At 41.2% G+C, this 16,173-nt stretch overlaps 2 protein-coding genes across 2 annotated transcripts in view; one reads left to right on the top strand and one right to left on the bottom strand.

Moving 5' to 3' along the window:
• The window catches only part of LOC138051333 (armadillo repeat-containing protein 3-like), a 26,929-nt gene extending 17,748 nt beyond the window's left edge, over nucleotides 1-9,181 (top strand). The window contains 8 exon segments of the mRNA XM_068897529.1: nucleotides 866-1,002; nucleotides 2,573-2,741; nucleotides 4,041-4,141; nucleotides 4,539-4,634; nucleotides 4,810-5,013; nucleotides 5,530-5,692; nucleotides 7,521-7,613; nucleotides 8,868-9,181. Of these exon segments, the coding sequence (XP_068753630.1) occupies nucleotides 866-1,002; nucleotides 2,573-2,741; nucleotides 4,041-4,141; nucleotides 4,539-4,634; nucleotides 4,810-5,013; nucleotides 5,530-5,692; nucleotides 7,521-7,613; nucleotides 8,868-8,978 (1,074 nt within the window). The 3' untranslated portion in view covers nucleotides 8,979-9,181.
• Nucleotides 8,866-16,173, bottom strand: part of LOC138051332 (coiled-coil domain-containing protein 150-like) — a 24,871-nt gene continuing 17,563 nt past the window's right edge. Inside the window, exons 19-27 of the mRNA XM_068897528.1 lie at nucleotides 15,381-15,590; nucleotides 15,066-15,134; nucleotides 12,849-12,925; nucleotides 12,583-12,646; nucleotides 12,397-12,483; nucleotides 11,170-11,249; nucleotides 10,720-10,828; nucleotides 10,123-10,257; nucleotides 8,866-9,625 (exon numbers count right to left, since the gene is read on the bottom strand). Coding sequence (XP_068753629.1) covers nucleotides 9,551-9,625; nucleotides 10,123-10,257; nucleotides 10,720-10,828; nucleotides 11,170-11,249; nucleotides 12,397-12,483; nucleotides 12,583-12,646; nucleotides 12,849-12,925; nucleotides 15,066-15,134; nucleotides 15,381-15,590 — 906 coding nt within the window. The 3' untranslated portion in view covers nucleotides 8,866-9,550. The remainder of the gene's footprint in view (nucleotides 9,626-10,122; nucleotides 10,258-10,719; nucleotides 10,829-11,169; nucleotides 11,250-12,396; nucleotides 12,484-12,582; nucleotides 12,647-12,848; nucleotides 12,926-15,065; nucleotides 15,135-15,380; nucleotides 15,591-16,173) is intronic.

The following is a 16,173-nucleotide window of genomic DNA, read 5'->3' as shown; positions in this document are numbered from 1 at the left end:
CGGCAATTTCCTTTTGGTGGTTTATTTCACTTCTTAGTTAATTTTACGAAAGAGAGCACGTCGATGGGTTAATTTTCACCAACTTAACCTTAAGATGTAAAGGCCCGGGCAAAGAGCTTCAATAAACGTTGGCTTCAACATCCGTTCGATTTTGTTGAACGATGTGGCAAACAGTTTCAACACATCATCAACATTTCATGCAGCAAAGCTTCACGAGAGGCCTGGTATTCAGTCCCAGGCTGCAGCCGCCGTTGTTACTATGGATACGGACATGGATCCGGCATTGAGAGACCGATGAGTGCGCACGCGCGTGCATACCAAACAATGTTGAAAGAGAGGGCAAACTATTTCAACTTCATTCATCGTTTGCGATAACAAAAGAAATGTTAAATGGTTGTTGAAGCAAAGTAAACGCTTTTAAATTCATTCAACATCAATTTAACATGTTTCAACATGGTTTCAACATCGCTGTATAAACAAAATCGAACGGACGTTGAATCAAATGTTGGAGCCGTTTGCAAAGGCCTTAACGATCATTCAAACGAAGACAGCGAAGGTATCTTGCACCAAAGCGTGAGAGAGGATATATGAAGGTCGTACCCTTTTTCATCCTGATGTTATCCCCTTGAATTATGACTGTTTCTGGTAAGGTGGCCTCATACACCATGAGCCTTTTTGAGAAATCACTGCCAAACAGGCCGCATTTTTTTGGAGGAACTAAGCTAGACCAAGACTGCCGGAATTCCGTACGAATTAAAAAAAAGGCCTTTGCTCCACCTTTCACTTGTTCACTTCACACCTTTAAAATCCGAAATGATTTCCATTGTAATCGATCTATGGTAAATTCCTTTCTCTCCTTGATCAGTTTCGCGCGGAAGGTGGTCTCCCTCGGCTAGTGGAACTACTGCGTTCAGGAAATGATGACGTCAGGCGGAGCGTGGCTTGGGCCGTGCTTCAATGTGGCAACGACTTGTCGACCGCGACAGAGATCTGTAGACTGGGGTGAGTGAAATCAATGACAGTGCTCTGTACCAGTTGTAGCGAGAATAGAAGTTCGTCTTCGCCTTGTACGACGCGAAGACTGGACCTTAGAATACTTGTATGGTACACGTAAAAGGTTCGTGCATGCAGAGACATTTTAATGATATCCGTAGAGCTAACACGCGGGTATTGGTGCATTTGAGATCCAAAATGGTCCATTTTTATGCGCTTTCTTTACATCTAAAATATGAAATTGGTAAAAACATTTCAACAAAGTTGTAGTATTAACATTGCCAACGAGTCTTCGAATAGACCATTTTCGAATTCTCACGGCTGGACTGGATCTAGCATGAAATGGAGGCTAATGCGGCAAATCTTTTCACACACAAGTTAATTTGCCCGCATTAGCCTCCATTTCATACAAGATCCAGTCCAGCTGTGAGAATTCGAAAATAGACGGTCTATTCGCCTCAGTACTGCTTAGAGCTTCAATAAAAAGTCAGTAGAACTTACCCGTATCTCCATTGTCCATTCGTATTTTCTTCCACGGATAAGCTGGCCCTGGTTGCTCAGAGCATGGTTTGCGCTAACCAGCGTTAAACAGCATGGAAACCTATAGGTTTTAATACCTCTTAACCAGCGGTTAGCGCTAACCAGGCTTCGAGCAACCGGCCCCAGGCCCCAGTCGTTCGAAGGGTGGATAGCGCTATAGACTGGATAAATCATTATCCACTGGATAACTCAATTGGTTTTGCTAGTGTTTATCTGCTGGATAGTGATTCATCCGGTGGATAGCGTTATCCACCTTTTGAACAACCGAGGCCAGGCCCCAGTTCAAAAGGTGGATAACGCTATTTACCGGATAAATCACTATCCATTGGATAGAGTGATTTTCAATTGAGTGTCGAAAGTAACCAGCGAATTGCTTTGGTTTTGCAGTTCTTCACTTAGTGATTGGTTCAAAGTTCTCGCTCCACTTTTTCAACCAATCAGAAGTGAAACCAAAACCAATCGTGGCTCGCGCGTGCACATTTTCCCGCGCTTCGTGTCGGCTACGTGTGATTACTTCGAGTTTTTGATTGGTTTACTGGATTGTCTCTGTCCTTTTTGATTGGCCAAAGTAAATACTTTGGTTTTGGTTTTACGACACTCATTTGAAAACCGCTCTAGCGCAATTGATTTCGCTATTACTTATCCACTGGATAGTGATTTATCCGGTGGATAGCGTTATCCACCTTTTGAACAACCGAGGCCAGGTGTCTACCCCGAAAAACGGCTGTATTTACCGAGAAAGGCAATGACGCCATCGCAAAATGAAAAGAAAACAACAGGCAGGATTCGCTTCAAAGGTGCTACGGGTTTAAAACCTACAGTCACTTCCGCCTGGATTTGTCACCTTAAGAAGCGAAAGTGTTTAATTTTCGTAATGAATAAGTTCAAGACAATGCAAATAGCTTTACGGTTGTGATGTGACGATTGATTACAACGTGTGCTCGGAGTGAATCACTCTTGCTTGAGGCTCGCGACTTCGTTAGTTTTTAAGAAAAGAGTGACAATTTAACTTATTTGGGCATTGGTGTATGTTTTTCAGTGGTCTAGATGTGCTAGGTGAGATCTCCTTGTCCAGTACCCGCCAGTCCGGTTTTGCCAAAGCCGCAATGGAGTGCTTACTGGATAGCAACCTTCCCGCTAAGTTCGCCATGACTGGTGCACTGAGCTGTAATAACATTATGCAAGATGGCTTTTACGACTGTGGACCGGTGAGAAACCTAGAAAAGCATATCAGCCGAGTGCCGTTCTACCAAAACCGAAGTGATTACTTTCACCCTTTACAACAGTAAGACTCGGACAGTCAAATAGGGAGCTTAAGAAACGATGACGGCGACGGCAACAACAACGCCACAAAACAATGATATCATTGGTTAAAAGAGCATAAATAATCGTGCTGCACGTGCAGCACGTAGTACTGCACATGTTTTTGCGGTACTCTGCATAACGACGACACGAAATCACCAAATTTGAGGTTATGACATCAACGTGAGCAAGCAACAGAGAGTCTTTCGTTCTCTATTTTCAGTCTGAAACCGTTCGTACCAATTTATTTTTAGGTTACTATTGCAACGATTCCTTGACGCTATTCCACACCGGTTAACTTCTCAACACATTTATTGACATCTTAAGTCTCCACGAGTTTGTTCCTTCCCTTTTTTTCCTCCGCGTGCTCTCTCTACCGGTCCTAACCGGTTTCTTGTGACGTCAGTCCACGCGTCACGCAATTGTCACGTTGCGTCCTATTTTCGTTCCGACAATACTTAACCTAAATTGTAGGACGTGAACGAGATGGAATAATCGCAAAAGACTTATGATAGAGCAAAATTATACGTTTTCGTCGACTCAGTCAACCCGGCGCTTTGCGCAGGAAAACCTGGAACGCATGCAAGCTTGTTATAAATTGTTTTCCTTTATCTCTGATTGGCTAATGATGGAGCACGAAATTCTGAAGTCCATCTCTTTGCATCACATTGCAAAGTCACGTGGAATTACATTCGGCAACAAGGAAAATACACAGGGTGTGCTTTCATCCATTCTCCTTCGAGCCTGAAGACTTACCTCCATGTATTGGCTGTATCACGACTGCAAGGTATACGGTCATGTCTACAACCGAGAGGGCTTGATGCAGCCTCGTTCCCAGGACCTAAGCCAAGAGAGAGGTCCTGGCAACGAGGTTGATCATCATCCGATCATCAACGACTTATTTTTCCTTATTTTTACTTTTATTATTTCCTTTCATATCATCAGCATAAACTTCTTCATTACTATCATCTTCGTCTTCATTATCATCATCATTATCATTTTCATTTATTCTCGGTTTTCACATGACGTCACGACCGCCATGTTGGTGCCCCTAAACAAAGAAACGGCAGCCATGTTGGTGCCCCGACCAAATCCTCCGGGAATTCAACTCTATTATTATGCAAAAGTTTTCTTTTGTTTTCGTTGAAAAACATGGCTGTTGATCACGTGAGTGAAAACCGACAATTTTCCTTCTTTCATTTCAGATGCGTGCGGATAACAAGTTCTTGACATTGGAGGAGCTAAATTCACAATCCACTGATGCACACCGACCTATTATCTTGATCAACTCGAAAAACGCTGAGAGGTAAATAAAATAATAAAAACCTTTCTTGAGTATCAACTGATTGAGAGCCTGATAACGAAACGAGTCCTCTGCAAAAGTAATCTAAACATCAACAAAAATTGAATGAGCTGTTTTTTAATGAAAGGGGAAAACCGTTGTACCCGGAGAAAACCCTTTTCCAAGCAGAGTGGTTAACCCATGTGGCGTTATCCGTGATTTGAGATAAACGAAGTAAAGCCTTCTCTACGGAAGCTGTCAGTTTCGAAGAGATCTTTAGTTGCATTTTGCAGTCTTGCCTGTCATGTACAAAATACCGAACTGAACGGAACGCAGTGATGAGAGAGTTCTATAGGAGTTATTCAACCGTTTCGATGACTGGTATGTTCTCTGTCTTAGCCATGGTGTTTATTTTGTTTAGGAAAACACCTTCGCCAGTTCTCATCACACCCAAGGAACCAGAGAAAAGTGTTGAGAAAATAGGAAAGGGGTCGAGATCTCACAAGGACTTGAAAAGGTTTGGCTTTTTTTTAATGATGCTCGTGTAAAAGTAGGGTGTCTTCAACAAGTCGGCTTATCAAGTGAAATCAGCGAGCAAGGTGCCCTCTTATATCACAGTTTCATGTAGCAACTTTCGTCGGTATTGTGTGACAAACTGTCTGATCGCGTGTTTGTCTTTTTCTTCCTTTCAGCAAAAGTAGGATCATGCGCGAACGCGAAGAACAGAGACAGCGGGAAGAAGAGGCCACCTTATCTGAGGTGTCAGTGGTGCAACAGGAAGAAGTTCCTTCCTGGCAGCCCCCTACAGATGAAGTACTACGCCTGTACATTGAAGAAGTGCAACACAATATACAGCCGCTGAACAGCAACAGCGAACAGATAGAGGCTCTGGCGATGTAAGTAGCTCGTCAACTACAAATGGTGGATACAATACGGGCATGAGATCTGCGAGGGTATTTTCAATGTGAGCCGTCAAAGGATTTCTGATCTAAACTGACTTCGAAGCACTCTTTCTCGCGACGGCGTTGTAATGGTATCATAGAACACACCAATAGACCTTTTTGTAGATACGGCGGCCATTTTGATTTCTGTTGTTTCGAAAGACATTATAGGATGCTCAGGGGGCAAATTAATATGTATTTGCCCCCTGGGCATCCCATAATGCCTTTCGAAAGAATAGAAATCAAAATGGCTGCCGTATATTCAAAAACGTCTATTATAGCTCAACTGACAAGACCATATCGATGCCTTTATGTGAAACAGTTGTTTAGATTCAATCCGTCTTTATGGTACAGTGTTCAAAACTGATCTGAGTCTCCTTATGAACTCCTTTGACTCAACAGTAAAGATAAGCGCAACGCTTGCCGCTGAGGAACCGAAAGCATCCACTGTAATTCTTTCCTTATTTACAGATTTGTCAGTGACAAGATGGGTGGCCCAGTGGATCGAGAATCACTGTCTTCCTTCAGCTATGAACTGCCCATAGGTCAACTGAAAGTCGAGCTCAACTCTAATATTATTCCAATCGGAAAGATACAAACCGGAATCTTCTATCACAGGGCTTTGCTATTCAAGGTAGGATTTGCCGACAGTATGCCTGGACAGAATGTTTTTTTAAGGTCTTGTTCTATTGGTGTTCTATCGTGAAAAACCGTTTTTCGGTAATATTGGTCCGTCAACATTTTTAACTATCAGCAGGCCCGAAAGGCCAGGCAGAAAAAGCGCGGTGGCATCGACCGCTGTCATGCCCGCGGGCCTTTTATTGCGAGAAGCAGGCCTGAGCTTGACCCCGGGGAAAAGGACCTTGTGCAACGATGCGTGGACTTTGCGTGGACGGGAAAGAGAATGCTCATCGAGGGGGATTCTCTATCTCCACTAATTCCTTGAGTAAACCCTTTCCCGAGTAACTATATTTTTAGGAACAGGTTTTTCCCGTGAAAAGTATCCTATTTCCCTTGACGCTGGGATAGCTCTGTTTTGATTCAGGGTTCGTACTCTTTTAAGGACTTCAAATTCCATGACTTTTTCATGACCTTCTCTAACTTTCCATGACCTTAAAGTGCCCCTGTGACCAAAAAATCAATTCATATTTTTCTTTAGATTTCAAAACTATGTTAACAAAACACTAGGTGACCCACGTTTTAAGCCTTGATTTCAAAAAGACACCTCTTTATTTTAACTGTAATTTTCCTATTTAATGGTCCGCCATTACTAACATTATGTTCTTGAGAGAGCTGGATCGAGGAGAAAATTACGTCATAGGCTCACTAGTTTAAAAATGCAATACGTGTGTACGCCGCATAATTAATATGCAGCACGGGGGTTTTGGGCTTTCAGACTTTTAAATTCACGCTTTGCATATATTATTAATAACCTGCGTTCACACGCTGAAATTTTAAGCTAGTGAGCGTCTGACGTCACTTTTCCCTGGATCCAACCGTCTGAGGTCCAATCGGTCAGTTTTGAACGTGAGTAATGGCGGACCGTGAAATCCAAAACTTACACTCAAAGTAAACGGCCTTTGCATAAAAATCAAAGCTCAAGATTTTGCCAGTCAGGTGTTAAGCAAACACAATTTCAAAATCTGAAGGAAGAAAGGAAGTGGTTTTTTTTATCACAGGGGCACTTTAAGTTTAGCTGCCACGTACGAAAATTTTCAAGACTATCCTTTTTTAGGATATTACTCACATCAAATTTGAAGAAATTAACAACCTTTTTCCGAACCAACTCAGTGAAACTTCCGATTGTTTGATAGAAACTCGTCTTTACTCCATTTTATCCTTGCTTTGCCACTGCATTGATTAATTTACCATATTTCCATATTTATAATTTTCCATGACTCTCCATGACCGACCATAAAATTCTGTGACTTTCCAGGTTTTCCGTGACCCGTACGAAACCAGTGATTGGTTTTTACAACAGTGGGAGTGCTGAATCTCCCAAGGGAGACGTCACAAATTATGCATATTTAATGAGCACAAACAATAGCTTTGCACGCTCTACACGTGCATTTTTCATTTTTGTACATTTCTTTCACGTTTTGTGCAAATCTACGACGTGAAATTACCAATTCTCAGAGAACGTGAACACAATGCAGCGTATTTGAATTTTCTTTCGTAGCTTCAACACCGCACCTCCTAATTCAGTTCCTGGAAAGTTACACATGACGAAAAAGATTAATTAACCTGAAGTTGCAATTTCTTAACGACTTTTTCGTTACCGTCGTGTCGCAGATCTTAAACTCCGTACAGGCTCCCCTTGACGAGCTCCTGGCAGCTTTAACTGGCAGCTAGCATTAAAACATCACGCGCGTGCGCATTAAATTTTAAACAGGCGACGATCCCTCTTCAATTTCCCAAATGTAATTGTGCTGTTTTGTTTGTCATTTATTATTTATTTCCAGGCTCTCGCGGATCGCATCGCAGTAAGTTGTTCTCTCGTGCGAGCAGAGTACAACAGGGCCTGGAACGAGGTCCTATTGTGTGAGGAAGCTAAGGTGGGGATAGTCTAGCAAATGATTCTTTGTAGAAATTAAACACGAAGAAAACTTGCAGTCGCGTTATCAGACAGTTGCAAGAAGGCGAGACATTATTTCACCTTGTCGCCAGTGATGAAGTCTCAGTCGAAACCTCATTTGTTTAGAGATGCATTAATGCATAATTGACCAACGCAATAACATCTGCAAATGGTTTGACTTTGTCTTCTCGCATAATAGAGGGCTATAAACCGTAGGCCCAATCTCACCAACCTTGCTGTTAATTACGTACGGCATTAAGGACGGTGCCTACTAAATTCAAAGGTATTTTTGCGCGATTTACTGAGTATGCGGGAAAAGCAGATCTTATAAATGGTGTTATTAAAATCCAAAAAGATAATTTATAACAATATTTGTAAAAAGCTTTAAAATACAAGGCAATAGACCCTAAATGGCGCCTAAATTTGAATAACAATACTTTGTACATCCTTAGTGTCGTACTTATGTTTCTAAACAATGGATTTTTCACAGGAATGAGAGGCTTAGGATGCACATTGCCATTTATGCAAAGGGTCTATGTATTGAAGCTTAATTATCTCTGAAAAATGCATGTTTACCCCTAATTTTCTTTTTGGATACCAAGACAACTTGCTAAGTTCTCTTTTCTCCGCATAGTTTTGAACAAAACCGAGCAAAAAATATCCCTGTATTAATTGGAAACCCCGATAGAAAATCCGAGCATCTCGAGATGCGCAGAACGTATGCGCAATAACAATAGTAGGCACCGTCCTTAAGAACCCACAAACTGTTCGCGAAGAGAAGGGAATGGAATTCCCGGTGTTGTAGCCTGGGCTTGTAATGGGCTCACTGTCAATTGGAGCTTTGCTCTATTGTGTCACCCTCACAACCTATAGGCTGTGAAGCTAAAGCCCGCTTTACAGTTGTACGAAAATCTGGTACGGCACTCCGAAATCTTGGTACCATTCCCATGTTTTTTGGGCAAGGCAAGGTAAATTTTTCGTGTGTAAACCGAACAAACAGAAGTCAGTAGTACGCATCCGTGCCAGAAATTATAGGGGTGCTCCACACTCCAAATATTGGTACCGTACACGAGTTTCGAGTGCCGTGCCAATTTTGTGCCTGTGTAAGAGATAAAAACTCGTACACTAAAACCTATAACCTTTCGGTAACTCTTTCAATAAATGGTACAGCGAAAAACTTAAATAATGTGGTTTTCCACAATGACTTTCTCTGTTTATTTATATTTGTCTTCAGGACGGTCAGCCCAAGTTTCCTCCTAAAAGTTACATTGTCGATCTTATGCATTTCCCTGGCCGACTAATGAGCACTGACTCACCCGAGGCCACATTTTACCAGAGGCTCTAGTTTGTTCCTCCTTGTCAGCCGTTTTAGCGAGTGTTCGTCAAAAGTTCATTGATCAACGATGGACTTCTACCACAAAGATAACGAAGCGTGTTTGCGATACATTTTGACTTCGTAAGGCATGCAGTATGGATTCATCAATATTTGTAGAACGTATTTAGGTGCTTTTCCTGTGCATAGTGTGAATTAAAATTGGTTATATTCAAGTTGCCGTTTCCTTTTTGACCTTCTGGCACAATAAATACCCTTCACGTCCGACTCGCTCGTATTTAATATTGTACAACTTTAAACATTATTACAATGTAACCGCAATAAATATATCTATATTTTTCTTTATGTAAATAACCTAGCGGTAAATAGTAAACTGCTTACGAGAGTTTTCGCTGCGGAACATTAAAACGTGCCACAATTTGGCTAAAATGACTGCCTTCCACGAAGGTAAGGCATTTCAGGATGTGGCATGGGTTGAATGAACTGCACTAAACTGCAGCACCATACAGAAAAACTGTGGCTTGATATTAGGCCTCCTAACAGGCGACGACGTCGATTTGCTTTCAAAAAAAGTCCCGTTGCCGTCATCTTTGTGTTGAGGAACGACGGAAAGTATCGAGCTCCAAGGCTAGACCTTCCATTTGTCGTGCCGTTGATTCCTGGAAATAAAAAATGATATATAACCATATCGCTATTTGTAAAAATTAGTTAGCTTTCCCAAAGACGTTTCCGACGAAATTCGTGAGCTAATCGGTAGATGGAAAGGGAAAACTCCACATTTCTGGTTGCTGTCGTCCGCTCAAAGATGCCTTCACTTTTGCTCCCTTTCTCGGCACTCTTGTTTGCGAACCAGAACATCACAACTTCAAACCTTCAGAGATGCGCGAAGATTCAATGGATTTGCTTAATTCTTTTCTAATCTTCACCAAATCATGCATTCTTTTCAAGTTGAAAGTAAATAGAAAAACATTGGGGTTAGGGGAAATACAAATATCAGTAACTGTCCGCATCAGTTCTTTTTTTGTTTTTACAAAATAACGAGCAACTCTTTGTGGTAGAGCCAATCATCTCATATCCGACGCGCGCTCATGGAATAATTGTTAAATATCCAACGTGTGCTCGTGGGAAAGTTGTTGATTAGACCGGAATGCGTTACCTTTAGTCTCTCCAGCTTTTGCGCGGTCATTAGGTTATGGTCCCTCTCGGCCTCTAGAGCATGTTTCATTCCTTTTGTTTCCCAGTGATTCTCGGCCACGTCACTCGCAAGTTTGTTGATGGTCATGCGACTGGCCTGTCGAGAAAACACTTTCCGTCACCGTGACTTATGAAAAGTCCATTCTTTCAATTCTGCTCGTAATAAGACGCACACAGTTCTTGGTATGGACCACGAGATGCCCTTTACCATTCTTAAAGACAGCCTTTAACAACAACTAAATCTCCGAGGAGTTCCATTAACTTTGCTTCTCAAGTTAACATACAAATTTATTAGTAAGACAACGCTAGCCTTATAACAACCCGACATGCACAATCGTTAACGTTAACATTGTAAATAGCTCGAGTTTAAACTTAGGAGAAAAAATTTCAAAATGGTTTTCAAAATTGGGCAAGCATCCAAAGAGCGGTATGTTGAAGAAAATGTTAAAATCGTTCAATTGGGTCTCTTAATTGAAGAGTTCTACCAGGCAGATGCCATCTTTACGCTTACGTCAGACAAGTGGTACAAGCATATCAAGGAACACTTTTATGGCCTTACCCTCATAAGTTCTTTGGCCTTCTCGGTGGCCTCGTTAACTTTTCTTTTCTCTTCCTCTCTCTTCTTAAAGCTTTCTTTGCTTTGCTTTTCCAGGGCGTCCTGTATTTTCCTGAAAAAAATATCACCCAGGGGACATAGCGAGGTCATCTTTATTCGCTTGTGACAAGGGCAAAAACTGCGAAAAGACTCGTGTCCAAATATTGTGGGTATGCTTTTTATTTCTACTTTCTTCTTACGGGAGTTGACCCCACTACTTGAAGCGTTTTTCCAAGAAACAAGGAATCAAATTTTAATTGGTTCTTAACGTCAACTATCAATCAAACGCCAGATCGAAACAAACTTGATCTTACAGGCACATGCATGCCTTTTTTTAGCACGAGCAGAAACCGTGGTTGGTAAATATTCCTAAATCAGCCTGCTGAAAAACCAAGTAATTTATATAATATGTACCTTGATCTTACTAACTCGGCCTGCAAATTTCCAAACTTCGTCTTGAACCACTCTTGTGCTTCGCGAAGGTTCTCGGAAACCTGGACGAAGAGAACAATTTAGTTCATTGTGCTGATTTTACTAGATGCGGAATACGTTTGAGAACGACTAACAGCAAGCCAGAAAAAAAAAACACTGGCTCCTAAGATTAAAACCAGCGACCTTCAGATTGGAGTACGAGGACGACTAAAAGTTCGAGTTCTTAGTTGAGACCACGCGCATTTCGAAAAGTTCGAAAAGTTTAAACTACACTAGACGCGCAGTTGGTCCTCGTCGAACTTTGCCAAACAGTAGCAGCTTCTCTTTAGGAGCCACGTACTATTAAATACCACAAGTCCAGTGCATTGCTGCCATAAACCACTGAGGCCAGGGATTTTTTTATACCAAAGTGCACTCGAAATCATGTGATTACTTGAACAAGTTAAAGAGAAAGAGCAACATTGTACTATGCAATAACGTCTGCAAATGTATGGAGGGTTTTCACGTGACGTCACGGCAGCAATGTTAGTGTTCCAAAACAAAGGAATGGCGGCCATATATTGTCGTACCAAACTAATCGCCCGAGAATTGAACTCTATTTTTATGCAAAAACTTTCTTTTGTTTTAGTAATCCAATATGGCTGCTGGTCTTTTTCAGCACTGAAAGTACAAGCCCAAGCATAAGAGCGCTTGTCCCCGTGAAAATGAGATTGACGCAAGTATAAGCACAAAGCGCGAGCACAAGCCCAAGAATCAAAAATTCTCCTTCTCTTTGTGTTTGCGCTTATACACCTTATTCCAAAATGGCTGCCATTTTGGTATTCTTTTGTTTGATTGCAAATTGGCCCTTTTGGCCTCGTTCGAGTTTAAATATTCTTTTGAATTTTACATTTGAAAGCGAGGTCAAGAGGGCCAATTTGCAAGGAAACAAAAAAAAATACTAAAAGTGCGGCCATTTTGGAATAAGGTGTATGCTTGCGTTCGCTAGCGTTGTGTTAAAACGACACACTGCATAAGCACAAGGAAATTTGCAACGTCTGGCCAATTAAAGCACTCGTTCCAGACCCCTCGCGTCTGAGCATTTGAACAAAATGGCGGTTGCCGTGGTTGATTCTGATGCGCATGGCGACGTTCGTTTTAACTTAGCATAAGCTGCTTGCGCTTGCGTCGTTAGTAAAAACCAGGCTTTAGCGAGCGGAATGAACATACCTGTTGCGTCTCAAAGTTTGCAGCCGCAAGTTTTCTTTCTGTATCTTTCCTTGAGGATTCCAAGTCTTTTTCACGCGCTTGGAGTTTCTACAATGAAATGGAGATTTCTTTCGATGATGCAGATAATTCTACTACGAAACGGACAGCCAGAGAAAGTGGCCAACCTCAAAAAATCGCGTTTCTCACCTTAAGTCGCTGTTCCAGTTCTTTCCGCAATCCTTTCTCTCGTTCAAGTTCTTCTTCTTTATCCCTGTTGAAAAAATCCAAGAAATAATTAATCATCTCTCTTTAAATCGCTCTTGAAACCAGGTGATTTCAATTGGTTTTTTTTACAATACCACGTTAAAACTCAATCCATTTTCGCAATACAAGGTAAAAAGCAAAAATGAGCGAAGATGTTCATGATAAAGAGCTGCGGACTCACTTTTGACACTTATCGAGTCTTTACTCACCGTTGAGCTTGAATCAATGTCTCTAATTCCGTTTGAAGGTCGGTGAACTTTGATACAAACTCTCCTATAGTTTTAGCCTACAATTCAAAGATAAATTAATAAGTTGACTTTAATGGTCATTTACTCGGTTAACCATTGACTACCAGGATCAGGAATGCATGGAAGAAAGCATACAAGGTGCGCAATTACGTACTTGTCTCGTTTTGCTATTTGTCCGCTTGTGTTCGCGCCGCCGCGTCAGGTATTAGGGAACTTAAGCAACGACGACGGCGACGGCAACGAGAGCGTCATCTCAAAATATAAATTTGCGTTATTGTAATCGCTTCGTTACTATTTCAACTTTTTTAATATGACGGGGGAGAGGTAGTTCCTCAAAAATGACTCTAGTAGGAACGGCGCACAATTAAGGGCAGAAAATGAAAATTTATCCTCAAGTAATGACGTTGTCCATAAAACCTCAAATTTGGCTATTTCACGTTGTAGTTTTGCTGACGACGGCAAAGAAATGGACAAAAGTGAAAAACGCACGTGCAGGGCGTGCAAAGCTATTGTTTTTGCCCACTAAGTATGCGAATTTGTGACGTTCTCGTTGCCGTCGCCGTTGTGTTTGCTTAAGTTCCCTATTGAATGCGTCAACTCAAATTGCACTCTTAGGGTGTGTTCGATTGACCGTAATGCGGAATAGGAGTACATGGAATATAAGTTAGAAATCCTTCGTTTTTAAGGAGATACACATTAAAATTGTCAAATATCTGCAAAAATGCCATTTAAACATTTTTATTATTCTTCCTGCTTTGAAACGCGCCAAACATACCGTTTTAATCATCAATCCACATATTCTTATTCCGGAATAGGGTCAATCGAACGCGCTTATCGTCCTTATGCAGAGTATAGTCCCGCAAGAATACATGCAAAAATCCGTGCTGCACGTGCAGCACGATTATTTATGCTCTTTTAACCAATGATATCATTGTTTTGCGGCGTTGTTATTGCCGTCGCCGTCGTAAAATCTTAAGCTCCCTGCTAGAGAGTTTAGAGAGCTTTAGATTCTAGGACGAGAATGACTACGAGTACGAGTACGAGATTTGACTGCCCGGTTTTAGCGAAGGTTCTGAGAAGATTCATAACCGGACGATTAATCTTACTCTTTGTTAGCAGGGTAGGTTCCACAGTTAATTTTTATGGCTGGTAACTTAACCTTTTTTGCTGATTGAAAAATGCCAAAACTGCTACCGTGTTGTTGACTTGTTTTGATACGACGACATTCTTGCAAAACCTCGAACTAAAATGACGACGGTATCACGTTTTTCCCGCCAAAATGACGCTGGTTAGCAGGCGCTCACTGTTGTCCTATAAGAAAATCTTGTAGTCGTAGTAGTTCTCGACCTAAAATCTAAAGGTCTCTTTTAAGACGACGACGGCTACGACTACGACAACGCCACAAAACAATAATATCATTTGTTAAAAGAGCATAAATAATCGTGCTGCACGTGCAGCACGCATTTTAGCAAGTATGTTTGCGGTTGTTAGCGGTCCTCTGCATAACGACGACCTGAAATCACCAAATTTGAGGTTTTGGCGACGACGTAAGCATGTAGCAGAGACTCTTTCATTCTCTCTTTTCACTCTGAAACCGCTCGTACCAATTTATTTTTGGGATATTTCGCCCACATTGTAGGACGTGAACGAGTCTCAATAATCGCCAAAGACTTATGATAGAGCCAAGTTATATTTTGAGGTGACGTTTTCGTCGATAGTCGCCTTCGTAGATCTTAAACTCCCTGTTGCCTAACGTGCGACTGTACAGTACGAGAAAAGCTGGTTTTCAATCAATCCATCATGTGAGTAGTCTAGAGTTGATCCTTTCAACTAAACCTATCGTGTGACCAAGGTTTGTCCCAGGTCAGAACGATTCTCCACACCTCATTATCCTGTCACAAATATAGGACATTTCCGAGTTCATGTCTGCTTCCTCTTCAAAACGAGTCTAAGTGCGAAGTTTTCCTGATGAAAATTAGTTTTCATTCTTATGTAAAGAATGACCATCACAAAAACTTCGCGCATAAATTCGCTTTGAAGAGGATGCAGACAAGAACTCGGAAATTACAATAACCAGGGAAGAATTATCCAAAATAGAAAATTTAGAAAAAGCACAAACCAAACGCAAGCACATTCAAAAAAAGGGGATTTTCCTGTACAAAAATCAAACCATCTTACCTGTTCAGAGTTTTTACGCATGTACTCATTTTTAACACGCTCGAGGTTGTTGAGTTCTTTTTTGAAATGCTGCAGGTAGAAAACAAAGAAGAGGAAAAAAACATACAATTAAGTAAATATGAATAGATGTAAAATTCGGTTATGACTCGGGCAAACTCGGCAAAGTCTCCGGTTCTCCGAAGAAGAGCCGTACCTATACGACCTTCCGACGACTAGTTCACAGAACACTCTTTTGACAGGACATAAAACTAACAAGAGACAGGGGCTAAATTAAGCTAGACAAAGAAATGAACATTCAAAGGTTTCAGTTTCTACCTCTGTTTTGCTTTTAACTCCATCTTCGTCCATTTCCTTTGCTTTATGATGGGCCTTGTGTAATTGCTCAAGCTGCACTTTTTGCGATTTGAGTTTTGTTTTGTTCTTTGAGAGTTTCTCTTCAAGATCTGTCACTTTGTCCTCCAACGCCTTGTTCGTTTCTTTCAGCTTGTTCTTCAAGGAATTCGAGTCCTCTATGTCTTTCTTTACCTGAAACACCATAGAAATCGTAAAGTAAAAAAAAAATAATAATAATACTTTGTATATTAACGTCCGTGGAGAACAGCTCGAGTTGAATAGACTTTCTCCGAGGGTCCTACAACCATTTGCAAAACTTGAGGACGGTGCCTACTAATTCAAAGGTATTTTTGTGCGGTTTATGAATATGCGGGAAAAGAAGATCTTAACAAGTGTTAATGAAATCCAAAAACAAAATTGGGGGTACACAGGCATTTCTCAACGATAATTAATCAACAATATTTGTAAAAAGCTTTGAAATAATTGAAGCTAAATTATCTCAGAAACCCCCGGTTTTCTTTTTGGATACAAAGAGCACTTGATAAGTTCTTCTTTCTTCACACAGTCTTAAACCGCGCCAAAACATCCCTGTATTAGTGAGCACCACCCATAAGAAACCCGAGTATCTCAAGATCCGTAGAACGTATGTGCAATAATAATAGACACCGTCCTTTAGGTTGGACAAGATTAGAGCTATTGTGACGCAACGGATTTGATTTGCGCGTGCGCTGTTGCTAAGCAATTTATCGTACGTTATCAGAGATCGTTAAAGCCT

The sequence above is a fragment of the Montipora capricornis genome, chromosome 6 (assembly GCF_036669925.1).
Source record: "Montipora capricornis isolate CH-2021 chromosome 6, ASM3666992v2, whole genome shotgun sequence".
Taxonomy (NCBI): domain Eukaryota; kingdom Metazoa; phylum Cnidaria; class Anthozoa; order Scleractinia; family Acroporidae; genus Montipora; species Montipora capricornis.
This window is presented reverse-complemented; position numbering and strand designations above follow the sequence as displayed.